Source organism: Podarcis bocagei (assembly GCF_964188305.1).
Source record: "Podarcis bocagei genome assembly, chromosome: 8".
NCBI classification, from domain to species: Eukaryota; Metazoa; Chordata; class Lepidosauria; order Squamata; family Lacertidae; genus Podarcis; species Podarcis bocagei.
The window spans coordinates 32797044-32824056 of NC_138133.1; the positions used below are offsets into that span (position 1 = coordinate 32797044).

The 27013-nt window shown below is 41.6% G+C and overlaps 1 protein-coding gene and 1 long non-coding RNA gene across 11 annotated transcripts in view; one reads left to right on the top strand and one right to left on the bottom strand.

The window, feature by feature from the left end:
- Window positions 1-27013, top strand: part of LOC308593935 — a 401889-nt gene that overhangs the window by 314381 nt on the left and 60495 nt on the right. Inside the window, exon 7 of one of the 10 annotated variants that reach the window (XR_014011098.1) lies at window positions 24004-24104. The exons of 8 other annotated variants lie outside the window; for them this stretch is intronic. This is a non-coding gene — a long non-coding RNA (uncharacterized lncRNA). Of the gene's footprint in view, window positions 1-11933; window positions 12001-24003; window positions 24105-27013 lie in introns of all 10 variants that reach the window. One more of the 10 variants, XR_014011099.1, reaches the window with a different exon arrangement.
- On the bottom strand, window positions 1331-10655 carry PRL (prolactin). The gene is made up of 5 exons (XM_081206647.1): window positions 10568-10655; window positions 8330-8511; window positions 6468-6575; window positions 3095-3274; window positions 1331-1809 (listed from the first exon to the last, which is right to left on the bottom strand). Exons 1-5 carry the CDS (start codon window positions 10605-10607, stop codon window positions 1618-1620), a joined length of 702 nt encoding a protein of 233 aa, XP_081062773.1. The 5' UTR covers window positions 10608-10655; the 3' UTR covers window positions 1331-1617.

The window sequence follows — 27013 nt, forward strand, 5'->3', positions numbered from 1 at the left end:
GAAGCCGGATCCAACCAGCTCAGTATAATCCCCAGAGAGTTTCCTTGGCCAGCAGCATCCATGATGTAAGTGAGAAGTTACCAGAGACACAAGGAAACTCAAATCCAGCTTGATTTCAAATTAAACTTCTGAATCACTGAATCATCACAACAGTTTATAGTGATTTCATCAAATTCCTTTTTCCTGTTTCCCCCCCTCTTTTTTGCAGTCAATGCATAGAGGGCCATCAATGCATAGAGGGCCACTCTCTTGTGCTACGAACCTATTATTGTCACTCAAAATATACCAGATCATTTGTGCTGGGGTGTTCCAGCCTGCTTGTTTTGTGAACAAAGGTTTCAGAAAGTGATTGCTTGGGTCTCTATGTAAAGGGCATGCTAACAGATGGTGAGTGATGTCTTCCACCTGAGGCTGACCACAAATGCAAAATCTGTCTGTGTATGGGACCTTGTACAGTGGTACCTTGGGTTAAGAACTTAACCTGAAACTGTTCTTAATCTGAGGTACCACTTTAGCTAATGGGGCCTTCCGCTGCTGCCGTGCCGCCACTGCGTGATTTCTGTTCTCATCCTGAAGCAAAGTTCTTAACCTGAGGTACTATTTATGGGTAAGCAGAGTCTGTAACCTGAAGTGTCTGTAACCCAAGGTACCACTGTAGTGGCTATCCAAGACTGCAGTGGTCATCACTTGGAAACACCTCAATAAAAGTGTTTCTTAAGGAAGTTGGTGAGAGTTGGACAGATAACTAGCTCTAAAATGCTCTGTTCTTAAGAGCTAATACCAAGGGGGAAAGTTGATGTTTCTAATTATTTGCAGGTCCCTCCTGAATTCTACCCACAAGAGCCAATCCCTTTGTTGGCAGTTATTCAAGGTCAAAGCAGAGCTCTGTTCTGGATAGTAATAATAGTCTACTCCAAGACATATTGATAAGCTGCTTTCCATAGTTTGTTATCATCCAATTCCATATAGCACAGAGCAGGAAAACGCATTGTAGCAATTTTTTAAAATATACTTTAACTGAGCACAGTCTATTCTTGCCTCAATTGTTGGCCACCCAGATTCTTTATGAAGAAGCGTTTCTAATATTCCTGATGGTAGACAGTACAACTTCTGGAAAAAAAATATCTGCACTTAGTTTCCTTGGCTGAGTGGAGCATCAGTTGTACACAAGCTCCATAAGTAATTTCCACAAGTAATTTCGTTGTCCCCGAAGGGGGCAATGACAATAAAGTTGTTGCTATTGCTATTGCTATTGCATAGTCTCTGGCCACAAGTCCCCAGATGTTGGTAACCAAAGGAGGAAGCAAAACCAAGTTCAATTTCAAACACATTTTTATATTTCAGTATTTTTTATGTTTTTATTGCATGGTTTGCATATCACTGTAATTAAAGCAGACAGTAATGTACTCTTAACAGAAAAGAATGGCTTTTCTGAGAGTTTTCAGACACGAACAAATGGTTTGCATCTCACAAAAGGAAAAATAACATGGACATAAATATTGTACCGCAGGATGAATTTTTGCATAAGGCCTGCAATGGGCATTGAAAAGCAATGAGGCTAAGAGCAGGTCCTTTTGAAGGCGTTAGGTGCTAGCTCCAGGTGTTGAGCACTGTTGCTCAACAGTGACTGTCATGGATGAGGCGACACTTCAAGAGTTTCAGATAGCTGTCAATTTTGTGTGAGTCCCTGCGCAAGCAGTGCAGCAGATTGTAGAAGGCAAAGAGGCGAGAATCTTCGTCAGCCAGCTGCAGAGATGGCAGCCCCGACCATCTAGAATAGACTTCATTACCCAGGTCACCTGGGTGAACCTAACAAAGAAGAGAAAAATGAGTATCGTTAGCAAGCATCCCAGAGACAATGTCTGTATCAGATCAGTATTGATCTGTATCAGATCAATATTTAGAGAATTACAACATTAACACTTAAAGAGTTGCCCAGTATTTGTTTGAAATGAGAGAAGATCCTTGCTTAGGTTTTGAGAAAGCCAAATGGAATTGCGGGGAAAAACCCCATCTCGACAGGGAGAACTACATATTTGCTCCAGACAGTAAAAGAAGAAAGAAACAGCTCATGCTTCAACCACTTGAATTGATCTCCATGATTATTACTCATTTACATTGCAACTCTGCTGTGCAAAGTGCTTTCCCAGGATTTATATGTATGTATCTGTAAATAGAATGCCGTACTATTAGCTTTCATGATGAAACAGTGACTCCCTAGGGTGATATGGAAGTATTCAGGCATGAGAACAGAACTTTAAATATAGCACTCAAATTAGAATTCCTTTGTCCAAAGGATAGCTGCCTTGTTTTGAAAGCACACCGACTTTTCTTTGGGAGCTAGCAGCATTTGTGCACTCAAATGGTTGCAGCTTTCCTAATTTCCTGAAATCTATAGGCTTGAATAGTCTCGACTGTGTTGGATTGAAGCCAAAATTTGGAGTAGGGAAGAGATGAAAACATTACCTTGTTTCCTGTGAAGGGAACCATCCAAATTGGGGTGGGGAACCTGTGGCCCTCCAGACGTTTTTGGACTACAGCTTCCACCACCCTTGAGCAGTGGCTGGGAGGTGGATCCAACAACATCTGGTGGGCCACCGATCTAGAAGTTACGATCAACTTGTATTGCCTCTTTTCAAATTGAGCAATAGGCTCTAAAAACACTGATTTAGAAACCCAAAGGGGGGGGGGGAGTTCCAAAGAGACGTGTTAATTATAGAATAGTGGGGTATAGCCTTTCTTAGAACACACTATTATTAAAGGAAAGAATAAGATTGCTGTAGTGCTCCACCTGATATTGTGTAATTAGTTCAAGGGAAGGAAATAGAGAAAGGTGTTAAAAAGAAGAAGAAGCCTGGATAACTGGCAGAATGAATGATAGAACTTGCCCCCATTTGGACATATGCAATCTAGGGATTATGGTAGCTTATCACCCCTTGTTGTCATTTCTGTCATGTTCCAGTTCGTGGAGGTTGAGCATCTGAGAGTGTGTGTTTGGAGCACTTGTCCAGGCTCATTGAGTAATTTAGAATGCTGGATTCTGCAGAATACTGTCCCATGCAGCTAGAAGAAATCCCAGGTCCTTCCTACTTACCCTCCCAACTATTTTCTCCATCCCATCCAGAAGCCGTTTGTTTTGCTCTTCAATCTCCATGGCCTTCCAGAGAATGGTGTCAGGAGCCTCTTTGATTCTTTGGACCTCCGAGACCAGATGTAGCAGAGGGTCATTCCAGGAACGAAGAACACTCAGCACTAAATTTAGCAGGTCTTCATGCTGCACATTAGAAAACCAAATTATATTTTGTTAAACAATGCCACAAGATTTACACAGGAGATAGATAATCCTAGCAAGTCATTTTTTAAACTTATTTGTTGACAGTCTTCTAGCCTGACCTCCGTTGTCCTGGACTCCTGCCAGGACTACTGTAATGCACCCTGGTTGGGGTTGCCCTTGAAGACTGTCTGGAGTTACAGCTAGTGCAGAATGCAGCTGCTAAGATGGTAAGTGGGGCAGCCCAATGGGACCATGTATCATTCACTAGCTGCCAGTGAGCTACTGGGCCCAATTCAAGGTGTTCATACTGGTGTACAAAGTCCTGAACAGCTTGGAATCCAAGTACATAAAAGACCATCTCCCTCGATACCAACCACCTTGGCATCAATGATCAACAGGGGAGGCTGGATTAGTGGTTACACTCTATAGGCTGCTGCTTGGTTGATGTTGAGCTGTGATAGGGCCTTCTCAGTGTTGGTTCCCCATTTGTAGAATGCCTTTCCTGGTGAGATGTGTCTGTTCCTGTTTACATAGGCGTTTGATGGTGGAAAGTATTCTGGCAACCCTGAAATTATAAGCTGTGAGTGTATGTGACTGTTTTACATATTTTAGTGGTTTTAAATGGTTTTAAATAATGCTTTTTAATTTTTAACTAATTGTTTTATCGTTTTGGTGTTTGTCATCCTTGGCTCCTCCAAAAGGAAGGGCAGGATAGAAAACAACAACAGCAACAGTTGTTGTTGTTGTTGTTGTTGTCTGTTCGCTGTTCTTCCAGATAGCACTAGAACCAATAAATCAGACTTTGTAAAGTATTTTCAGAAGTCGGGCATTTAGTGTCACTGGTCCAGTGCTGTGTGAGATTCAGTAGGCATTCTTGCTTTTGACTTCCAAACATTTCCTGGCGACTTTTAAAATGCTGACAGGCCTATGCAGCTGTTTAAATCCTTTTGACTAGCCAGTTACTTTAACGATTACTCTGTTTTTCATGGCTTCTGCATGTTTTCATATACGCACTGTGCACCTCCCTGATATTCTATGAGAGAGTGGTAGAGAAATATTTTTTAAAATAAATAAATGGAAATAATATCTCTGGGCTAACTGGGTGACAGAATCCCCTAAGTACACATTATCAATAAACTGCCCATGCACTCTCCAGCGCTGGTAGACACTGCTCTGTTCAGCCTTGTTGAATGGAATGCCCTTTAATCTGATGATTAGTTTAAGCATTAATGAGACAGTTTTAGAAATACGGGATCTGGAAAATATTTGAAAACATAATGGAAGATGAAATCTGTGGTAGGCCACTTAATACCTTATCCAAAGCATTTCTATGTCTACGTATAGCATGGCAAACATGCCCAGGCATGGGACTGATTCCCCTTTGAAGTGTTTTGCTTCTGGGGAGATTTCTTTTGAAACTTTGCCACTGCTTGGGGTGAGCCGGAAGATCAAAGGGGCTTTTTCTTTCCTGGGATCCTCCTAGACATTTTGCTGCCCTTGAGACCTCTCTAATGTCGACACCAACACTTTTCACTTTGCTTACTGTGGCAAAATACACGTACCCTGCGGCTGAACCCTTTCGCGCTCCCTAGGTCGGGAGAACTGCAACACTGCGAAGTTCAAATGCTCCCACATCAGCTCTCTAGCCAATACAAATAGCGAGAGGGCTGTGTCTCATGGCTTGGTTTCTGAGGAGGCAGATTATTCAGTGGATAAAGGGAACTTAGAAAGAAAACTATGGCCTGGGAATTGATACAGCTTTGGTGCTAAGTGCTACTTCAGCATTTACAAACACATCCAGAAATTTTCCCATGAATTCTAATTACCTTGACAAGTGTATGGACTAGAAACTTACTTTAAAAAATAATTATTATTTTAATAAGATGCTTATTAAATTTTAGAAGCTAACATACTGGGGAAAATTATATGACACACTATACACTTTTGGGAGTTGGTATCCACCACTCTTCCTCTCTCTTTGCCTTTGTCAGTTGTACTCCTGCCTTCCTTTACCAGAAAGTCACACCTCTTTTCTTGGAACAGCATAGATATCAGGCCTGAAGAACAGGCTTTGGGACTTCCTGCAGGCCACACATCTACCCCAGTCCACAACCTCACCATCACTTTTTCATGTCCTCAAGTTCTTTTGCCTAGCAAGAATGTCCCCTTGCACTGTGATTATGCCTCTTGCTTACTGTCAGGATGGAAGATTGAGACATGACGTTTGCATGGCTAGAATATAGCTGACTGTAGAGAGATAGGCATCACATCCGTTGCTCCACCTTGCCACTCCAGAGGGACAGGCTCGCCCCAGACTTTCTTGACTATGAATGGATCTTCCGATTACCGAGAGCGACATGGGCAACAGAGCCAGAGCAGGCTACCTGGAGTTAACATCCACCTTGCAGTGCGCCCACCATCTCCACGATGGCTTACTACCTGAGGACCCCAGCCAGCACAGCATCCAGCAAAGCTGGCTTAACAACAGGCATGATGTGTCTTTTATAGTGAACTGAATAGAGTGTTGGGGGTGTGGAGGGTGTGGAGTGTGTGTCTACTAGTTTAACAGTGCTTAGCTTTTTGTTGTTTTTAGTTGCTATTTTGTTAATGCTTTATGGATTCTAAATGCTGTATTGATTTGTTAATAAAATATGACTTTTGTTGTGATTGCGTATAATATGACTTTTGTTGTGATTGTGTATAATATGACTTTTGCTGTAATTGTGGCGTTTAGCTTATTTTTTTAGTTGTTTTGTTAAATAATTGTAAATATTTCATTGATGATTTGTTAATTATATTATTAATGCTGCGTTTGTGATGCTCTGTTATGTTATTGTTATTTATTGTTTGTAAGCTGCTTAGAGATTCATTTGAATGAAAAGCGGCACAGAAATTCAATAAATCAAAATAAAATCAAAATCAAACCTGCACTTTGCCTCTGGCTCCACCCACCCAAAGTGTTGCTAACTTGTCCCACTGATTACAGTGGGGACTAAATTAAAATAATCATGGCCCTGGATCCAGCCAAGGATTAATGCCTTGTAGATTAATGCCTTGCAAGACTTCCTATGGCCACTTAATGTGTCCTCCTTTCCTTCTGTTTGCCTTTGGACTGAGTCATTGAGACCTTCTAATCTAAGCTACTCATGTGTTTGTTCCTTGTTCTGTTTGCATTCAAATAGGCAGAACTCACATGAATCTGCTGAGCTTGCTCCTTGTCTTCAGGAGTGGTTAGGGACGAAGTGTGGCAGCTGTTAATGGCTTTTGCAATAAACCCTCGGCCCTGAGCATAGCGTTCATCCTGAAGATATGAAAAATCAGACTTAGTACAGTAGATAACAAGGAAAGAAGAATAAGTCGTAGTAAGAAGAAATCATAATCAGAAGTTACTTCTTCTTTGCAGTTGCTGCTCATGTGAAATGTATCCTTCAGTTATGCAGGACTTTAATTTCGTATCAGAACCTTATTACACGCCCCTCTAAGACTGTGTCAAATGTAATTTGCTTTAAACTGTACTGTGGAAAGAATCACTTTTGGGGATCAGGTTTCTCCGTAATCTGCTTATAAATAAGAGGGTCTCTGTTTTGTAAAGTGATCCGTAGACTGTGATCCCACTGAGTAGTGTGGGATGAACATTTCTCTCTCAATATCTCTCTGCCAAACTCCAAAGCAACTCTAGTGCCTGGGTCTTTTAATTGCTTCTCTCCTACAAAGCATTCCACTCAGAAAACCCTTTGTTACTTTGTTTTGCTCCTCTAAATGGTTTCTGTGTATAAATGGCAGAGTTTTATTCAATCATGCCCATCTGTTGCTGCTGTTGTGCCTCCTAAAAGTGTCTCTTTCCTTTGGTACGCTGGACCTATTGAAGAAGACCTCCTAACCTGCCTCACTCCCACTTCTTAAACTTAAGGTGTCTTAAGGTGTGTAGGAGCATTGCTTGCTGAGGTATATGTTGAAGTAAAATCCTGAATCTTTATTCCTGCATTCCCTCATCTGCAATTGAAGCCTTAAATACACTATCTTGCTGAAATTCATTTCAAGTGTGTATAGCTTTCTCCTCAATCCTTAATACTGCTTTAGAAAAATTAAAGATTATTAATTAAGACTTAATATAGTTGGGACAGTTTATATGGCTTCAATGATGATACACAAAAGAACCTGTGAGTCTTTATTCCTATTTCAATCATACTTGGCTACCATATGAGTATGGTCTTATATTATAAACTGCCTTGTGATCTTTGGATGAAGGGTGGTGAAGAAATGTTTTACACACACACACACACACACACACACACACACACACACACACACCTTGGCTTGAATGCCACAAACCCGGAAGTAAGTGTTCCAGTTTGCAAACATTTTTTGGAAGCCGAACATCCGACGCGGATTCTGCTTCCTGAGTGCAGGAAGCTCCTACAGCCAATTGGAAGTTGTGCCTTGGTTTTTGAATGGTTTTGGGAGTCAAATGGACTCCCGGAACGGATTAAATTCAAGAACCAAGGTACCACAGTTTACATTCAAGGTAGATTTATCCAACTGGCCTTTCCAAATAATGGGTGGTACCCAACCAAGTCATTCTCAGAGAAGACCCATTGGCATTGGTGGACTTAAGGTAATTATAACTCTCTTCCTGTGACTGTAGGCACTGATGTTCTTCACTCTGGTATATTGAGGGTGGCGTAAGCCTTGATGTCCATTTTCATATCTACTGCTGAATGGCTGGATATTGTGGTTTTTAATGTTATTGTTTGCTTTTATATTCTTACTTGAACATCACTCTGGGGTACTACAGGATTAAAGGTTGTCTAAAAATAGCATACAAAGCCCATTGATTTCTCTGAGCACCTCTTAGTCAAACACCGCCTAATAATCATAACAGTACTTAGCACCATACTTGTGCGATTTCCTATTCTGAAAGGGAGGCAAACAGAAAGGCAGCCACAGTTTCCCCTTTGCTAGAGAGTCCTCCCCCCATCCTATTTCTTCATGTCATCTTTTAGTTGGAGTTCATTTTGTAGAAAAGTATATGGCAAGAAAGGCTTGGGTACTTACAAATTCATTGAACATTTCCGAAGACAGGGAGTGGATATAGTGTGAGAGTTTGACAGCACGGTCAAAAAGATCCCCAAGAGAGACCTGGCAAGTGTCAGACCCATTGGGACAAATAGGTGATGATGTTACACCCTTCCTTGACAGGTACACGTTAGTAATCGCCAGGATGGCTAGCAACACACCTGTTCAGGTAAACAAGAACAACAACATCAGATGTCCATCAAGTCCAGAAAGTGAATGGGAAACTTTCCACATTATTCTGCCTCCTCCTTTAATGCTTAACTTCATTAAACCACCATATGTGAGGAAACCAACTTTTTATAGATATATAATTGTGTTTGCATAAATGTAAGAGTGTGGAAAGATAGGTTGCGCCCCTTTCTTTCTGGTTTTTCCCAAGGGTTGCTTCCTTCCCTACAAACATATGGCGTTTAAATTAAATTTGAAGGAGGGTGGCGGGGTCACTCCCAAGATTTTGATTGTCCTGGGATTATGTCTGCAAATTTTCAGCAGCTGTGCCGTTTAAACTCTTCTGCATATGTAACGGGACTACCAAAAAAAAAAAAACCTGTAGCATGCTGGAATGCATTCAAAAGACTCCTGGATGCCTTGGGAAGGTAGTTCTGCAAACACTGCTTATACTTTAAGACTCCCCCCCTTCCAAATCTTTAATATCATATAAATCTGTATGTTGCTTAAAAATGGTCCCCATACCTTTGCTATGCAAGAAGTGTGCAGCAAAGAAACTGATTGGTGAAACGCAAATGTTTTGATTTTATATTTGCCTAAACTATGCTTTAAGGCACAAGTCTATAATAAATGTACTGTGATATGGGTCCATTCTTAGGAGAAGCCATAGCTCAGGAGTACAGCACATGCCGTGCATGCAGAATGTCCCATGGTTCAACCCCTGGCATTGCCAGTAGAAAGTTAAGGTATAGGTAATGTGACTCTGGGACGCGGGTGGCGCTGTGGGTTAAACCACAGCACCTAGGACTTGCCGATCAGAAGGTCGGCAGTTCAAATCCCTGCGACGGGATGAGCGCCCGTTGTTCGGTCCCTGCTCCCGCCAACCTAGCAGTTCAAAAGCAAGTAGATAAATAGGTACCGCTCCGGCGGGAAGGTAAACAGCATTTCCGTGCGCTGCCCTGGTTCACCAGAAGCGGTTTAGTCATGCTGGCCACATGACCCGGAAGCTGTACGCTGGTTCCCTCGGCCAATAAAGTGAGATGAGCACCGCAACCCCAGAGTCGGTCACAACTGGACCTAATGGTCAGGGGTCCCTTTTCCTTTAATGTGACTCTAGAAACCCATAACTAGTCAGAGTAAACAAGACAATACTGGTCTGTGTTGACAGATAGGCTGACCTGCTATAAAACAGATTCCTCTGCTCTGAACCTCAATTATGTTTATCTGCTGATATTAGTACAGACACACAATTTTCAACGTCTTGTGTTCTGGCTATTTGTGTGAAGCCAGTCTTAGACCTTAATCTGGAAGACTTCTACTGGGACTGATTGCTCATTATCAACTGCACAGTTATGATCCAAACAGCAACAGTGGTGCTATGCTTTTATCAATACCAATGAAAACACCATCAAGTTGTGAACAAATTTTTGAGTTCACTAGAAATCTTTTTTGAGTAAAAAAGAAGGTGAGAGACATTGCTGAGCCGAATGAAAAGCCACACCATATGCAGTTTTAATACTCTCAGATAATTCCTTTGGATACTTACATAAGAGTAAATTAAACTAAACTCAGTGGGACTTAACTTTGGAATGCATAGAAGTGCACGGTTTGTTACATTAGATTGCTTCTGTTACCAAACAAGTCTTGGGTTGCAGCAAGGTGAAGGCATGATGCTACATTATGTCCCATTATATTTCAAGGAAGAGCATAATTGTAGCAAATTATGGTTTAATATGTTGTTCGGCTATAAGAATTGAGAAGAATCAATGCTCTCCTTCGTGGAAAATGCATCAAGTTTAGTGTGAGGGTCTAAATCAATCATGATCCACCAGAATATTCTCTAGTGCACAGTGTGACATTGTGCAGTATGTTTAGAAGAGTTTGTGCAAAAGTTCTAAGAAGGTTCCCTCCCTGCGTTCTTACAGAGGCTGCAAAATGATTTACAGTGTGCTTATGCATGGCTATTACGAGTGATTTTAAATTTATTCAGTTTAAAGTTTCCCCTTAATCTAAATGAGAGAAAGGCCAAAAGAGTGGCAAAACACGTACCTTTCAGTGAAAACTTCTTGTTGGTCATGGTAGAAACCATCTCTGCTGACTTGCTTTATCAAACAGAAGATGGAATATCTAGTTGCTGTCACCTTTAGGTTCCATCTTTATATACACTTTGATGCCCATCCATAAATGCAGCAAGATTTACTCCCCCTTTGCTGGTCTCTTTGCTCATCAACAGGATTCAAAGTTCATAATTACAAACATCAATAAGTCTATTCATATTCATCAAAAGTTTGTGGGCTCCAGGAAGGATACTAGTTAATTAAGCTGGTTAAAAGAGTGAGTAGACACATGCCCTGCTTTAAAAATCCTGTAAACTATAACTGTCCTCGATATTTCACCTTAAAATTTACGTCATTGCCAAAATTGATCAGACGGGTGACGGAAATTAGAAATTGGGGAACATAGAATATTTATGAAGAAGAAATGCAAAGGATGTGCTTTAAAATATACTTGTCATAAGAACACTGTACACTAAAATAGTGAAGTTTAACTCTCTACTAAGAAATGGGAAAGAAAAAAATAACCTAAACTAGCAATGTGTTTAGATCTTCATTTGATAACCATTCAACATGTTCTTAGTCAAATTCTGAGGGGTCAACTATAATCAACTATAAGATTAACACATCAAGAGAAGGATGTGTCTCTTGATGTATTTTTAATAAAAATTAAGAGAAAATAATATAATTATTTGTTATGTGATAGGTGAGGGTTGTATTCAGCTAGATCCTGTTTGGAGTAGACCCATGCAAATTAATGAACTTAAGTTTAGCATGTCTATTAACTTCAACAGGTCTACTCTGTGTAGGACTAGTGTCAAATACTGTCCTAAATGAGCAGGAAGAAACTTGATGTAAGGAATCATTTATTCCTGGGACGTGTCTTGTGTCCTAGTAGCCCTGTGTTTCTATATCTCAGTTTGCATTCTTATGCAGGTTCTAGCTATAGCTGGGATACTGAAGTGTGTGAGCTCAGTGAAGCCAAATCCAATAATAAAACTGAAGAGTGAATATAAGATTTGGCTAAAAAGGAATTTCAGTGTGGGATGGCTGTGCCAGGATTCACCAGGGAATTTCGGGATATGGAATAGATGGATTATTTCTCATCACTTCTGTGTGGTGAGAAGGTGACAGTCTCTTGTTCTGCAACCACACACTGAAGCCATAATTTGTGCCTTTGAGCTTTAGGCCTTCACAACTGTAATGATCTCTGCAGGAGATTCCCCTTGAAGTCCATTGCAAAACTGCAGCTGGTGCACAGCAGGGCAATCTATCTTTTGGTGTATATGACTGTATGTGGGGTGTCACCAGGAGCACACAACAACAACGTCCCATAGTCTGGGTTTCTTCTTCCTTTCCAGGCTAAACAGAACTTGTGCAGGGTTAACAACTGAGCAAATATTATCAGCGGAATCAGTGAGGATGAAGGTGGGTGCTCACAATCATTTGCACATTCAAGTTAACAGTGCTTGATAGTTCCAGTGGGTTTGCATGGTTTTGCTTGGTAGATGAACACTTAGTGAAAAATCATAGAATCAGTGGGTTGACTCAAACTAGTTTGTCACATGACTTAGGCCATTCACAAGAATCCTTCCTCACACAGAAACCCACTAGAAAATAATATTGATCGTGAACAAAGGTGTGTGTTGAAATAATGACCTTAGACAATTTCACACCAGGACCCAAAAGCATATTTTTCTATACTGAAACACAGTTTTTATAATGACATACAGAGATGGAAAGTGAAGTACGGAAAATGGTGCCTTCTCTGAATGTGCTGTCCAAAGTGACTGTATTGTAATGCTGGCCCAGCAGTTGTTTCACATGAGCTGAACACTCTTATCGAATGATGTTTTTCAGGCATGGTGGGTGAAGCACTACGCTGTGTACACACACTTACTAAACTTGCTAATTACCTTTGGGTTCAGAAGGGCTAGGCCTGCCCTGCCATCATTTCAACTTTCAACTAGTCATTGCAGCTGAACCCGTAATGTCTGTGCATCAAGATAAGATGGAATCACACACATATCTGTTACAAGTTGAAAGCTGCGCTGCCATTGGCCAACATTACTCAAGTCTTTGGATTCTCTATGTGAAAGGTCTGGAACGGGGATGGTCAGCTTTTTTTTCTGAGGGCCACATTCCCTGAGGAATAATCTGTTGGAGGCAGCAGACTGGTGGTGGCTAGAGTGAGAGCTGATAATGGGTGGAGAGACAAAGGTATCCTAGATCAACTAATCTAGAAGAAAGGCCATTCTGCTTCAATATTCCCTACAGAATATTCTCCATCCTATGCACTGGGTTTAAGAGATTACTCTCAAATAAGATTGCAGAGGCTTTTCTTTTGCACAACAGACCAATATAGCTCAGGAAAACAAGTGAAAGTAATGTCCTTGAGTGACACACACACCTGGCAGAAGCCTACCGATTTGCTTTCAGGCAGTTGGGGGAAAGTAAGGTACTCAACTAGAAAAAGTAAATCATTCTTTAAAAATAAAATAAAATATTGCCCCTTTTTATTGAAAGAGGGAAAGAAGGGAAACCGCTTTAGAAAGCTGGGGGAAATAAGGAGGAAATGAACAGGAAAGAAGAAACTCTAATGGGACGGAAGAATTGGGCTGCTTTAGGAGGAGCCAGGATGAAATAAGGTCAGGCACTGTATGCAACCACAAACAAGTTTAATATTATACCAGATGTGATGCAGTGTGTATGTATATGTATATATAGATGTATACAGGTATGTACTGTGTATACATATATTTTTATACTGCCTTTTAGCTCTAAGAAGAGTCCAAGTAGTCAACTGAAAACAAACACCAACACACTTAAAAAGACTCAATAAAACAGATAGACAAAACCATAACTAGCTAAAACTCAAACACACACTAAAGACCAGGCAAAACTACAGTATCTAAACTGACCACTCAGAAGGAGCAAGTCTAACTTTGCTTGGGAAGCAATTGCACAATTGGCAGGGGGGGGCTGCCACTGAAAAGGCCCCATGTCACAGTCTTCCTTACCTGATGATCAGGTACATTTGGAGGGAAGCAGACCATCAAATATTGTAGTCTTCAACTATTAAATGCTTCAGATATAATAAGGCATGCCTAGCACCATCACTATCTGTTTTTAGTGACAAGACAAAAACATTTTTTTTCACCTTAGCTTGCTTTTGGAAGTTAATTTTGAGACTAAAGTGTGAGCGTCGCCTCTTCCTCTGTTCACCTTTTTAGTGGGTTGGGTTGAGTTGGATCAGCCCTTTTACACATGTTATTGTTGAGCAGTTTAGCTTGGATTTTTGTTTTCTTGTTTTGTTTTATTTTTGTTTGTATACTTGTTTTTAGTGTTAGTCACTTTGTGTGTGTGTGTGTGTGGGGGGGGGATGACTAATAAAGAACCACAAGTACACTAACAAGGACTAGCGCCTCATATTGGGCCCAGAAATAAATCCGAAGTCAGTGCAAATTGAACAAGAAGAGTGTAGTATATGGCAAGAAAAGCAGATGCTAGAAAGAAGTCAATAAGGTATTTGTGGGGTTTATACCCAACTCGCTGCGGAACTCACTGAAACTGTGCTGGAAAAGGCACAATAGTAGGCAAAAACATTTTGGAAGGGTGATTACTACTACTACTACTACTACTATTATTATTATTATTATTATTATTATTATTATTATTATTATTATTATCATTTGGCAACCCTAGTCATTCAGAATTCTGTTTCTGGATCCTGCCCTCAGGAAATGATTTGTGTTGCATGTTACATTGTGCTACAGCAAATAACACAACTGCCACTTTAATATTTGAACTTTTAAAATATATTTCATTGCCAGATGTGAAACTTTATTAAGATGTTGTACTCCTTTCCCCCCTCCCCGTCCCTTCCTGCATCCTTAATGTGCAGGAGCCATCTGTGTGCATATATCAGCCAGCAACACCTCTCATCCAGTTTCCAAATCTTCTTTCCCAGTACGTATGAAAGAGCTTTGGAAATCAAATGAATAAGCAATCATTTTAATTAATGTCCAGAGCTTCAGATAGTTTAATGAATATTTCCACCTGGACCTACGTAATGGGGATACACAGAACTCTGTGAATCCGTAGTGATTTCGTAACTGCTTGCGCAGGTAGGTGAAACTCTGGACCTGTCAGCAAAAGCTAGTGGGCCAAGAGAGTTGATGTCTTGGGTTAAACCCTAGAACAGGAGGTGGCATTGGAAGGTACAGCCACAGCCACACCGTACATGTCAAGCAGTGTCATACCACTTCCCCCCCCCCCTTCTCCCCTTGACTTCAGTAGAAGGGAAATTAATGACATCAGCTCCAGGGCTAAATCTGTGGGCATGTCTAGGTAACAAGATGTCTTTAGATCCAAGGGTGCCCTATCCTTTCCTTGGCATGGTTGCATAGCTGACACAACAAGCAAGCATCTAATCCCACATTTGGGCCTTTTCCAAGGCAACTGTGGCCCATCAACCTCAGGGTTGCCTACACTGACTGGCAGGAGCTTTCCCAGCTTTCAGATGTGGATCTCCCCTACCTGCAGATGATGGGCTTGAACCAGGGGCATTGTGTGCGCAAAGCATATGCTCTATTACTGAGCTCTTCCCCATACAGTTTGGGAAGGAAGGAGATATGATGTTGGTGTGAGCCTAAAACCAGCCCTTCCCCTGCCAAACTGAATACAGCAATGTCCGATGCATGAACAGAGCTGAGGTGTCTTCCCATTTATGATCTCCCACGCCTCACCTTTACACAATTGTTTATCATAGGACAGAAGATTAATAATCTGTGCCTTTATTTTGGATTCATCCCCGATTTTCTTACTTTGTCAGTAAGGCTGGTTTTCCACATAGCTTTCAGAATATAAAATAATTTGAACTGAATGAAGGTCAGGAACTGGTTTTAAAGAACCCTACATGTAAGCAGTAGGAAATATACCTTGAGTTATACCGACCTTTTTACTCTGATTTTATCTAAAACAACTCCAGCTGTGTCATGTCTGCTTCTTCCATTCTAATTGCTCGCCATAATCTCTGAGATCTGGGTCTTTCATAAAAAATGAATGTGGGGGGACTGGTTTGATTTATGTGTGTACGTGTGTGTGTTGGTAAATAAAGCAAGTAGCTGTTTCCTCCCCTCACCCCTCTCCACATAAAGGATCTTGACATTTTAAAAGTATCTTTTCAAAACGATTGTCACAGAATGGACAGATAAAGAATAAATAAATACTTTGCTGCTGTACACAAAGGTCAGTGCGACAACTCAAGGGGAAAAACCCCAAGTGAAGGAAATACAGTGGTATGCTGATTATTATTATTATTATTATTATTATTATTATTATTATCTTTAAAGAGGTTGAGAAATTATTCAGATTTTTCTTGCCTTTTTGGTACTGAAGTGTGTCTCATATACCATGCTGCAAACCAAAGAGGTAAATTACTAAAGTACAAAGTTAAACCGAGAACTAGATCTTAATTCATTAACATTAAAAGTAGCCTGTTGGTCATTCCTGGGACACAAATCAAAGATTGAAGGCAGGCGTCGTATGTACAAGGGATTTAACCAAGTGCAAGAGCTTTTGCGTTCACTACAAGGGAAGGAGAGTTCCACATTCCTAAACAAGCAGAGGCTTTGACCATTCAGCCAGCACAAAATGTCAGTGCAGTGTTTCACTCTTATGGCAATGTTTGCTGGACCCTGTTTGGCTGGGAACTCCTCTAGCCAAACCATTTCAGGCCTTGAAACTGTAGTCACTAGGGAAGAACGTCCATTTGGGCCAAATTAAGTGAGATCTTTGTTTGCACAGCATTTGAGAGGAGGAGTGTGCTCTAGAACAGATGGTCATGGAATTGTGCAGATGGGAAGCATCTGGAAATGTAATCTTAAGTGGTGTCCAGAACCTGGTGTGAGGTGTAAGTGTTGCAGAACTGACTGGGAACGGGCTTCCCACAAACATCTGGCTGGCCACTGTGAGAACAGGATGCTGGACTAGATGGGTCACTGGCCTGATCCAGCAGAACTTTTCTTGTCTTCTAAGCTGCTTGTCCCCTTGTCACAGCCTTGACTTGATAAGTGCTAAAAGTTGTAATAGATCTTTCCTACCATGTTCTTAGCTCTGATCTCCTTTTCTTAAGGCAGTGTTCCAGTGACAAAGGTGGTGGTTTAATGGAAAACCTGTTAAAGACACTATTAAGCTCTTCATCCATTGAGTGCAGAGACTCCAAAGACTTCCATCACCTCTTTCTGCTGCAAGGTTGGAGAACCTGTGACTCCCATCAGCCACAGTCAGTATGGTCAAGGCCACCGACAATGTTAGCCGAAGTTACAAAGAAGCCAGTGCTCCAACCTCCTTGCCCCTTGCTGATTTCAGCTAACCAGTCTTCTAACTGCATTGTGCGAAAAACCCAAACTAAACAAGCAGGGGGAAAACAAGTGAGACTCCCCTATGGATGAAAAGGCAAAAACACTGGGTTTATTGAATAAAGTTCAGTAGAGCAATTACGGTAACTCTCTGGTGGCGCTGGAGGGATTACTTTCAGAGGTATGGGAGTTTTAAAAGCTAGATGGCCAGTCTAGGAATTCAGAATGAGGAAAAAGGAACAGGGTTTTGGAACTGTACATGCTCTGTAGCTCCAGGTGGATGCATACCCTCTACCCAATCTAGCTCAAATATCCTGATAACTGTTTAGTATTCTCCCTCCCCCAGCTATCATGGAATCAGTTGCTCAAGCTTCTTTCACCCCCTTTGTTATCTTGAATACAGGCTGCCAGCGCATGCCCAGAGAGACGTTAGTCCTGTGGTTGGGTTGGTACTGATCTTGGTGTGTTCTTCCAGACTGAGGTCACACTTATAGGAAACCGGCTGGATAAGTGCTGTTCCCTTCAGTTCCGAGGCAATTTGGCATCTTGGGCTTTGACATACGTCTACAGGCAATTTTGTTTTGAAGTGTTGGAATACCAAGTCCTGTGATTAAGTTAGCATTCCCTGTTGCATCTTTCTAGTAGCAGAATGTTCTTTTCTAAGCTAAACGTTCATCCCAGGTGCAGGAGGAGCCCAGGAAGAACAGTTGCAAGTTAACAATGAACCACACCAGAAATGCCATCTGATGCAGGGGTAGCGCAAGCATCTAGGTAAAGGCCGAAATCAATGTGTCTGTGTCCAGGCAGGGATGCACAAGTCAGAGAGCTGGTACCAACCCATTGTCCTGGAACTCTGTGCCTCGAACTAAAGGCTTTTGAGCCTGATCCTTCAGAGCACAGCTGCAGGCCATGTGGTTGCCTGAGGATTTGATCCACTCACAAGGAGTAGCATACTCATGAGCAGGCATCCCCAAACTTGGCCCTCCAGATGTTTTGGGACTACAATTCCCATCATCCCTGACCACTGGTCCTGTTAGCTAGGGATGATGGGAGTTATAGTCCCAAAACAACTGGAGGGCCGAGTTTGGTCATGCCTGCTCATGAGCATCCATTTACTCCTGAGGAGCACTTGTTTCTCATATGGGCACTTTGTCATCTGGTAGCTGACTGAGCTTGCACCTTTAAGTGCCTGTGCTTCCTAGGACTTTTGGGTGCTGAGCTGCCACTTTCAGTTCTCTAAAGGTGCTACCTGTGTTTTGAGAAAGAGGTTGGGTTGCCATGCTCTCTGAGGCGCCCAGATTCCCCTGTTCTGGCTGTTGGTGCCTTGCCAAGGGCTGCTGTTCTGTGATGTTTACTTTGGTGAGGGCACAACAATGAATCGCAATACATGATTAAGTACATTAAGGACTGGCATGCTTTGAAAAGCAGAGGTACATTAAATTAGAAATGTAGCAGCAGTTTATATGGAAAAAGAAAAAAGATAAAGAAAAAAACATTTGTACTTAGAAGTTTTTTTTAAAAAAATGATATTTATTAAAGTTTCAAAAAAGATTACATAAATAAAAAGAGAAAGGGAAAAAAAAGAAATAAAAAGGAAAAAAATACAAAATACAGAAGAAAGATATAAAACACTTAAAAACACATCAATCTTTCCATGCCTTACATTTCATTTTCTTACTTCCCTGACCTCCTCACACCTCCCTTTTTTGTATTCCAGTTCTGTTAGTTAATTCAGCAATTCCTTTCCCTCTTTGTTTTTGTCTTAATCCTTTAACTTAATATATTATAGCTTTGGATTTTCACCTGTTAACAATCCATTTTTACATACACCTTTATAACATTACTGCTAAAACCGCTTAGCTTCATTCTGACATCATTCTAACATTCATTAATTTTACAGTATTTCTGTAGGTAGTCTTTAAATTTCTTCCAATCTTCTTCCACCGACTCTTCTCCCTGGTCTCGGATTCTGCCAGTCATTTCCGCCAGTTCCATATAGTCCATCACCTTCATCTGCCATTCTTCCAGAGTGGGTAAATCTTGTGTCTTCCAATACTTTGCAATAAGTATTCTTGCTGCTGTTGTGGCATACATAAAGAAAGTTCTATCCTTCTTTGGCACCAATTGGCCGACCATGCCCAGGAGAAAGGCCTCTGGTTTCTTCAAGAAGGTATATTTATATACCTTTTTCATTTCATTATACATCATTTCCCAGAAAGCCTTAATCCTTGGGCATGTCCACCAAAGGTGAAAGAATGTACCTTCACTTTCTTTACATTTCCAACATTTATTATCGGGCAAATGATAGATTTTTGCAAGCTTGACTGGTGTCATGTACCACCTGTATATCATTTTCATAATACAGTGGTACCTCGCAAGACGAATGCCTCGCAAGACAAAAAACTCGCTAGACGAAAGGTTTTTCCGTTTTCGATTTGCCTCGCAAGACGAATTTCCCTATGGGCTTGCTTCGCAAGACGAAAACGTCTTGCAAGTTTGTTTCCTTTTTCTTAACACTGTTAATACAGTTGCGACTTGACTTCGAGGAGCAACTCATAGAACGCAGTGTACATAGTAGCCTTTTTTGAGGTTTTTAAAGACTTTGGTGATTTTTGAAGCTTTTCCAGAACTTCTTTTGCAGCCATTTGGTAAGTTAAGTTTTTAAAACTTTTTTGGGGGGTTTTGGATTTTGGGTTGGGGTGTTTGGAATTCAAGGACTTGGTGTTGGGGAGGGGTTTGCAAGAATCTGGAAGCTTGTGTGTTTTTTTCTGCATTTTTATGATTTTCTGTGACCATTGGGCCACTCTGCTCTTTTTTAAAAAAAATTCTGGATTTGAATTTCTGTGTGCTGGGTGGCTGGGGGAACAGTTGGGGAGGGGTTTGCAAGAATCTGGAAGCTTGTGTGTTTTTTTCTGCATTTTTATGATTTTCTGTGACCATTGGGCCACTCTGCTCTTTTTTTAAAAAAAATTCTGGATTTGAATTTCTGTGTGGTGGGTGGCTGGGGGAACAGTTGAGGAGGGGGTTCTTCAGCAAGAAGCAAAGAGTGGAAGAGGAGCCTTCTTCGAGTGGTCCCCCAGAGTCTTAGAAAATGTACTGTACACTTTGTTGATTTTTAAATGTTTTTCTGTCATGTTTATAAAGTTAATTTATTTTCCCTTCAATTTTTGAACTGCTCTTTACAGTATGTGTGACTTTAAAGAGCAGTTAATAAACTGTTGTTGTACCAAATTTGGCTTTGTTTGGACTTTTTTTGACCATAGGAACGCCTTAATTGATTTTCAATGCATTCCTATGGGATTTTGTGATTCGCAAGACAAAAAATTCGCTAGACGACAAAACTTGCGGAACGAATTAATTTCGTCTTGCGGGGCACCACTGTATTCTCTCTTAAGGCATTACATGCCGTAAACTTCATACCTGTGGTCCATAACTGTTCCCAGTCAGCCATCATTATGTTATGTCCAACATCTTGTGCCCATTTAATCATAGCAGATTTCACCATTTCATCCTGAGTATTCCATTTCAACAGCAAGTTATACATCTTTGACAAAATCTTAGTTTTGCGTTCTAACAGTTCTGTTTCTAATTTTGTTTTTTCCACCTGGAAGCCAATTTTCTTGTCCAAATTGTATGCCTCCATTATCTGATAATAATGAAGCCAATTTCGCACTTTGTTTTTTAGTTTCTCAAAACTTTGCAATTTCAATCTATCTCCCTCTTGTTCCAGAATTTCCCAATATTTCAGCCATTTGGCCTCCATATTGAGCTTTTTCTGAGCTTTCGCTTCCATCGGTGACAGCCACCTTGGGGTTTTGTTTTCCAATAAGTCCTTGTATCTGTACTTAGAAGTTTGACTGGAGGCAATAAAGGTCTCTTATAAGACAAGAACATATATGAGTACATGCACACTAAAAACATACCTAACTTATTAAAGTGCATAACAACTGGCTTATTGTGCAGTGTGAAGTTGGAACCAGCTTGAAGTCAGAAGGAGAAGCCTAATCAATTTCTTCTGGTTTATCAAGTGTTGACAGATATGAGAATGGCCTATTCCTCCAAGTGCAGTAGCTGTGTGGTCCAGGTTTCCCTGATCCTTTTGTTAGCAAAGAATAATCACTGCAAAGTACGCATAGGGTGGCCCTTCAAAATGGTAATCGAGATTCCCTGAGTCCATAATTGCTGTCTAAGGCAAGAATGTCTCTGCATATAAGGAGACACGGAAATGATAGAAACCACAGTGTCCTTTTTAGCAAGAGCATAACCCAGAGCTAGCTACTCTTTTAAAGGTCAATGGCATTAAATAGGATTGCTGCTTAACAGTTTTGAGTTTAAAAATTCATTAAATAAGTGTCGACGTCTTCAGCCACTGCTCTAATGAATGTTTTTGCATCTCATCAAAGCAGGGTTTGTTCACCTTCACAATCTTCTTATACATTTCATATTTCCTCTGTATAGACCTTGGATGGGGAGGCCTGCAACGTTGAAAGCGTGATGCTGTGGAGGGAACACAATAGTATTGTTATTATCATTGCCAGTAAAGTAGATACCTAATGGTAATCATGGACTAGGTTTACTGGGGGTAGATTGGTGCAGAGCAACCATTTTGTATATGTGTTGGTCTTTAAGGATTCATTTTAAGTATTTAGGATGTTCTTTTTTCCAAACAGCTCACTAAATCCCTAGGGATCATCCCTTCCACTATCTTGAAAATATATCAGGTCATTAACTATGTTATTCATTCCAAATCCTTGTTAACCCACTTCTTTAGCACAGTCCCACTCCAATCATACATATCAAAATGCATGTGTGCAATGTTTGTTTCAGACACCTCATGGAAAACCTCACTTAGGATCCAACCTAAGTCCCTTCCCACCCCCTTTTCAGGGTTTGCACCAGCTTCATATCCACCAGGCTCAGCTCAGCCATCTGGCAGGATGGTGGAGATAGGTTGGCATGTCTCTGTCTGTGCTGAGGATGGGGAGTCTTGGTAGTGTAGCCTGGTGGTGCTGGGAACCTTCTGGCTCAACCAGAGATCTGGTAGATCTTACCCTCACTCATCTCAGCAGATCTTGCTGTAGGATTGCTCCCTTAATAGTTTATCAACATGTAATACCACATGCTTTTTGGACAGCATTTCACACTGTGTGCCGTGAGGTAGGGTTTCCTAACAGACACCAGGCTTCCCCCTATATCCTTGCCCTAAGAGCAGGGATAGGGAACTTGTAGCATCTCAGATATTACTGGATTGCAACCCCCACACTGGCTGGGGCTGATAGAGTTTGGAAAGCCCCAGTTCTTCTCCCCTAAAATATGCCTTTTATTGCTTTTCGTTTCACACATCACTTCCACACAGTGATCAGCAGAAGTCATTTTATGAGCAATGACCTCCCCCAAGCACATGTTCAAAATATTTTGACTTTTGAAAACTATTGGGTGGCATCCAATTCACTCATTCTCTTATCACAAGGACTTTGGCTGCACATTGGGACTTTCCTTCCTTCTCTCCCCCCCCCTCCAACATCTGTTCTGGGTCTCTCCCCCCACTTGGGCAGCCTTCTGGAGTAGATTTGGGACATCTGCAAGTTCTGTTCCACAAACAGAAATACTAATAGAATGAGTGCATTGGATAATGCTCTGTGTTTTGCATTTGTGACGTCTACAAAATGCGAATGTTACATCACCCTTTGGCAGAGGCATAGCGTGGTGGGGCAGGGGGGCATGGCTCCAGGCACACATTTTTGAAGGGGTGCATGGCCCCAGGACAGGCACAGAGCCCTGGCAGCTGAGGCACGGTAGCAGGTGGGTTTGTCTAGCAAGCAGGTGGATGGAGGCAGCGGGTGAGGAGCCCATTGGAGGCAAGCTCCGTTCACCCTCCACGTGGGCTCCATGTGCCCACCTGGCACACGCCTCCACCCCAGCTGCCCAGTACACCAAGGGGGCGCAACATTTGCCCCGCCCCAGGCTCCAGCAACCCGTGCTATGCCACTGCCCTTCAGTGTAGAAATCAGTATGTGGTTTACGTCGTCAGGCATGAGGTGGGAAATAAACTTTCTGACTGCTGGCTTTCTGTTTGGTTGATGTGAGGGTAGAATTCAAACAAGCAATCCTCACTGAGGCAGCCCTGCTGTGCAACAAAATTGTAGAATATGAGCACCTGCATGCTTGAATTGCCCAACCCCAAACAGAATTAGGCAGGCCATCCTCTTATGTTGGATTATGGCCATGGAGTATAATTGGACTCTGTCTCCTCCTCAGGATTTCTCTCTGTCTTTTCCTCACCCCCGCTCTCCTAGCAAAGGAATTGCCTTCTGGAGGTCTAGTCAAAAGGGAGAGAGGATACACTGAGAGGCCCTGAATGATTGAACTTTTCTTACCACTCTTTTGAGCTATGAGACAGGCAGTGTGTTTAAAAATAGACCTACAGCCCTCCTTCCTGTGTAGCGCTTTTCACAGCAATTTGTTCTGAAGGATGAAGTCATGCTTGGAGCTTGCTGGTGACTAGATGGGCTGTTTCCAACAGAGTGTGCAAAAGTACAGACTGCAAGCTAAAAAGAGATGGCTGGGGGTTTGCAAGCCCCCATACCCAAAGGCTAGCCGAAAAGAGGGAAGGGATAGATAAATACTTAAAACGCTTTCAGAAATGAGAAACATGAAAGGAAGATTTATGGATTTCTACATTTGTGAAACCATCTGGAGAACTGGGGTTTGCACAGAGTTTGGTTTTTGTTGGTTCAGGATCTGGAGGGGTGTGTGTGTGTGTGTGTGTGTGTGTGTGTGTGTGTGTGTGTGTATATATATATATATATATATATATATATATATATATATATGGATTTTGCAAATGCATCGATCTTTCTGTGCTGCTTACTCTGTGGCTTGTGAGAATTTAAACATGAAAGAAGAAAAACAACAGCCCAATCCCTTCAGGATTTGTTAGTTACTCTAAGGGGTCCAGCTCTGAGAAAATACCCCTAAAACAATATCTATTCTCTTGTTAACTCATAGAAGCACAATGTCATTCTTGTTGTGTTTGGACAGTTGGTGACCTTTGACTCCCCCATTCCAGAAAATTGCTTTCGGCTGAGAGAGAGGCTGCAAAGAGCTTTCAAGGCCTGGACTTTGGTTCATGGTCTCGAGCCAGGCAAACCATCCCTTTTCACCCGCCAGGTCTGTATACTTTCAAAACTTATATATATATCGCTCTGGCAAACGAGACAGATCAAAAGGCCCCCCTCTTAAACAGGTTTCAAAAATGCACATCCGCATTGCGGGAAAGGAGGACTGTATGGAAATCAATAATATCACATTCAAGCAGCCTCTGCGACTTTGACTTCAAAGTGACTCCCGACGTGTGTTCTCAATTTCAAAAGAAAATGGGGGCTAGAAAAGAGAGAAATGGGCGCAAATGCCTCTCTCCCCTCAGTTCTGTTTGTAAGCCAGCTGGGTTCTAGGATGTCCCTTTACTGTTTTGTGAGGGAGACCCTGCTGGGCCGCATCTTGGGGGCAGGTTTGTTAATTGCCTGCACCTGTGACTATCACCAAAGACAAGGTTGCCAGGAGTTGCAAACAGCCCACCGGCTCTTCCTGCTTTTGGAATGCAAATGATTCTGACTTTTATGAGGGAAGAGGCAAAGAACAAGTGCAGAAAGGGCAGCCAGCCTCCAGAGGTGTCTTTTGCTGTTTGGCTTCTTGTTTGCGTTGGAGCCTTATAGCAAGATCCTAATTTTAATGAGATCCTCATTTTTATTTCTTTGGCCCTGGATCTGACAAGTCATACTCTTCAGTAGCTCCATTGAAATAAATTGACATAACGTCATGCCAAATTTTTGGGCCATTCTTTTCAACGGGTCTACTCTTAAAGCTTTTATTTTATTTTATTTTATTTATTAGTTGATTTTTCAGATACAAAAAAAGGAGCTCAAAAATTCACATTAAAAGCAATAGTAGAACAACCTAAACACACACAAATGCTATATACTTATTTATTTAAAAAAGGGGTCCTGGTTGTTGTTTGTGCCATCAATTAAGATGGCTGGCTGTTGTTAGAAGCTTTAGGTCTCAACTGTGTTTTCTATTTTAAAAAACAGTTAAGTTCCATTAGTAAGTAGCAGCGTCTGTTCATATTGGAAGCCTGAAGATATATGTATCTAACTCTCTATTGGGGCAACTTCCAGACATTTCCCTCTTTACCAGGCTGGAGCGCTTGTGGAAAGAAGCTGTAAGTGAAAGGTTGTCAACAGCAGGACACGATGGGACATTTCAGAACTGCACACTCATAGGGTTTCTCACACGTTTCGTTCAGTGAGTGTGCAATCTGTGTATCCAAATAGTTAAGCTGTACACTTATACATGTAAGATTCAACAAGTGTATCGTTGCTGTACTTGTATACACAATAGGTGAGCTGTGCAAATCAATACGTATGTACTCCTTCACACAAACACTTGTACATATGTAGAGGCAGCTTTTATTTCTGTTCGTTGTAATGTATGGACAAGCGGTATGTGTCCCGTTGGCTTCAGCATCCTCATTCCATACCTTGCTTTACCTGTGAACGGGACAGGACTCCATTTAAAGGGATACAAATCTGCCACCACAACATGATTTTGGCCCAAGACCTCCTTTGTTACAACAAATGGCTGTACTGTGTGCCTTCAGACCTGGGTCCTCAGGTCTTTTTTCAGATGGTGTGATAAACCCTCGGGGGCTATCCATCTACCATTGAAGCATACAGATAACATCACTGCAGAAACCACTTCTGCTTTAAAGGAATTGTTTATCAGCACCCACACAGATAACCTGAGTTGTGGGTATGCTGTGATTCAAAAAGTGGATGTTTTGCTGTGGAGAGGGCTTGGATGGCTTGATTGATTGATTTAGTGGACTTGTATCCTGTTTCTCCTGAGATCCTCAAAGTGGCTCACAGATCATGTGAACAGGCTGTGAGGGTTGGATCCAACTTAATCCTTCTCAGAATAGGACCATTGCAATGGGAGGAAAATCAGAATACTAGCTACGACATTGTGTGGCAGCATGCAAAAAAAAAAAAAAAAGAGCTGGAGGAAAACAGTAGCAACTATATCATTATAAGTGGTAAGAGCACAAAAGCCCTAACACTTGTTGTTGTTGTTGTTTAGTCGTGTCCGACTCTTCGTGACCCCATGGACCAGAGCACGCCAGGCACTCCTGTCTTCCACTGCCTCCCGCAGTTTGGTCAGACTCATGTTGGTAGCTTCAAGAACACTGTCCAACCATCTTGTCCTCTGTCGTCCCCTTCTCCTTGTGCCCTCAATCTTTCCCAACATCAGGGTCTTTTCCAGGGAGTCTTCTCTTCTCATGAGGTGGCCAAAGTATTGGAGCCTCAGCTTCACAATCTGTCCTTCCAGTGTGCCTCTCATGGCTGATTTCCTTAAGAATGGATAGGTTTGATCTTCTTGCAGTCAATGGGACTCTCAAGAGTCTCCTCCAGCACCATAATTCAAAAGCATCAATTCTTCGGCGATCAGCCTTCTTTATGGTCCAGCTCTCACTTCCATACATCACTACTGGGAAAACCATGGCTTTAACTATACAAACCTTTGTTGGCAAGGTGATGTCTCTGCTTTCTGCTTTTTAAGATACTGCCCTAACACTTAGCTGGGTACAATCAACACTTGGATGCATTTGCTAAACAAAACCCTGTACAATCAGTGCTAAGAATGGGTAGGAACAGATATAATATGGGGTGTTCTTTTGGGGAATTAACCCACAGCCACAATTTACTTTCACCTCCTTTGATAAGTGAAGGAAACCCAAAATAAACGGATGTATATCCCTATCCCCTTTATTCCATATGTATAAAGTAAAACCTTCTTTCGATTCAGTCTTCTCCAGGTGGCAAGACTAATGAAAGCCAGCCCCTGAAGCAGTTCTCCCCCAGCTGCTGGAGCTATCAAGTGATCAGTGTCATCCACAGGCAGAGGCCCCTCTGGCTTTCAAGATGGGGTTTGCATGACGAGTGCAAAGGATACCTGCCCCATGTGGGTAATTTATAAAGCTGAAATGAAAGAAAACCTGAGGCTTATTTGTGATTTATTTT

Excerpts from the sequence above, each read along its gene's own strand:
- PRL (XM_081206647.1), bottom strand. The coding sequence starts at position 10,607 with ATGGTTTCTACCATGACCAACAAGAAGTTTTCACTGAAAG. Across the intron at positions 6,576-8,329 it reads CGGAAATGTTCAATGAATTT|GATGAACGCTATGCTCAGGG; the intron begins GTAAGTACCCAA and ends TCATATCTTCAG. Across the intron at positions 3,275-6,467 it reads AGCAAGCTCAGCAGATTCAT|CATGAAGACCTGCTAAATTT; the intron begins GTGAGTTCTGCC and ends TCTAATGTGCAG.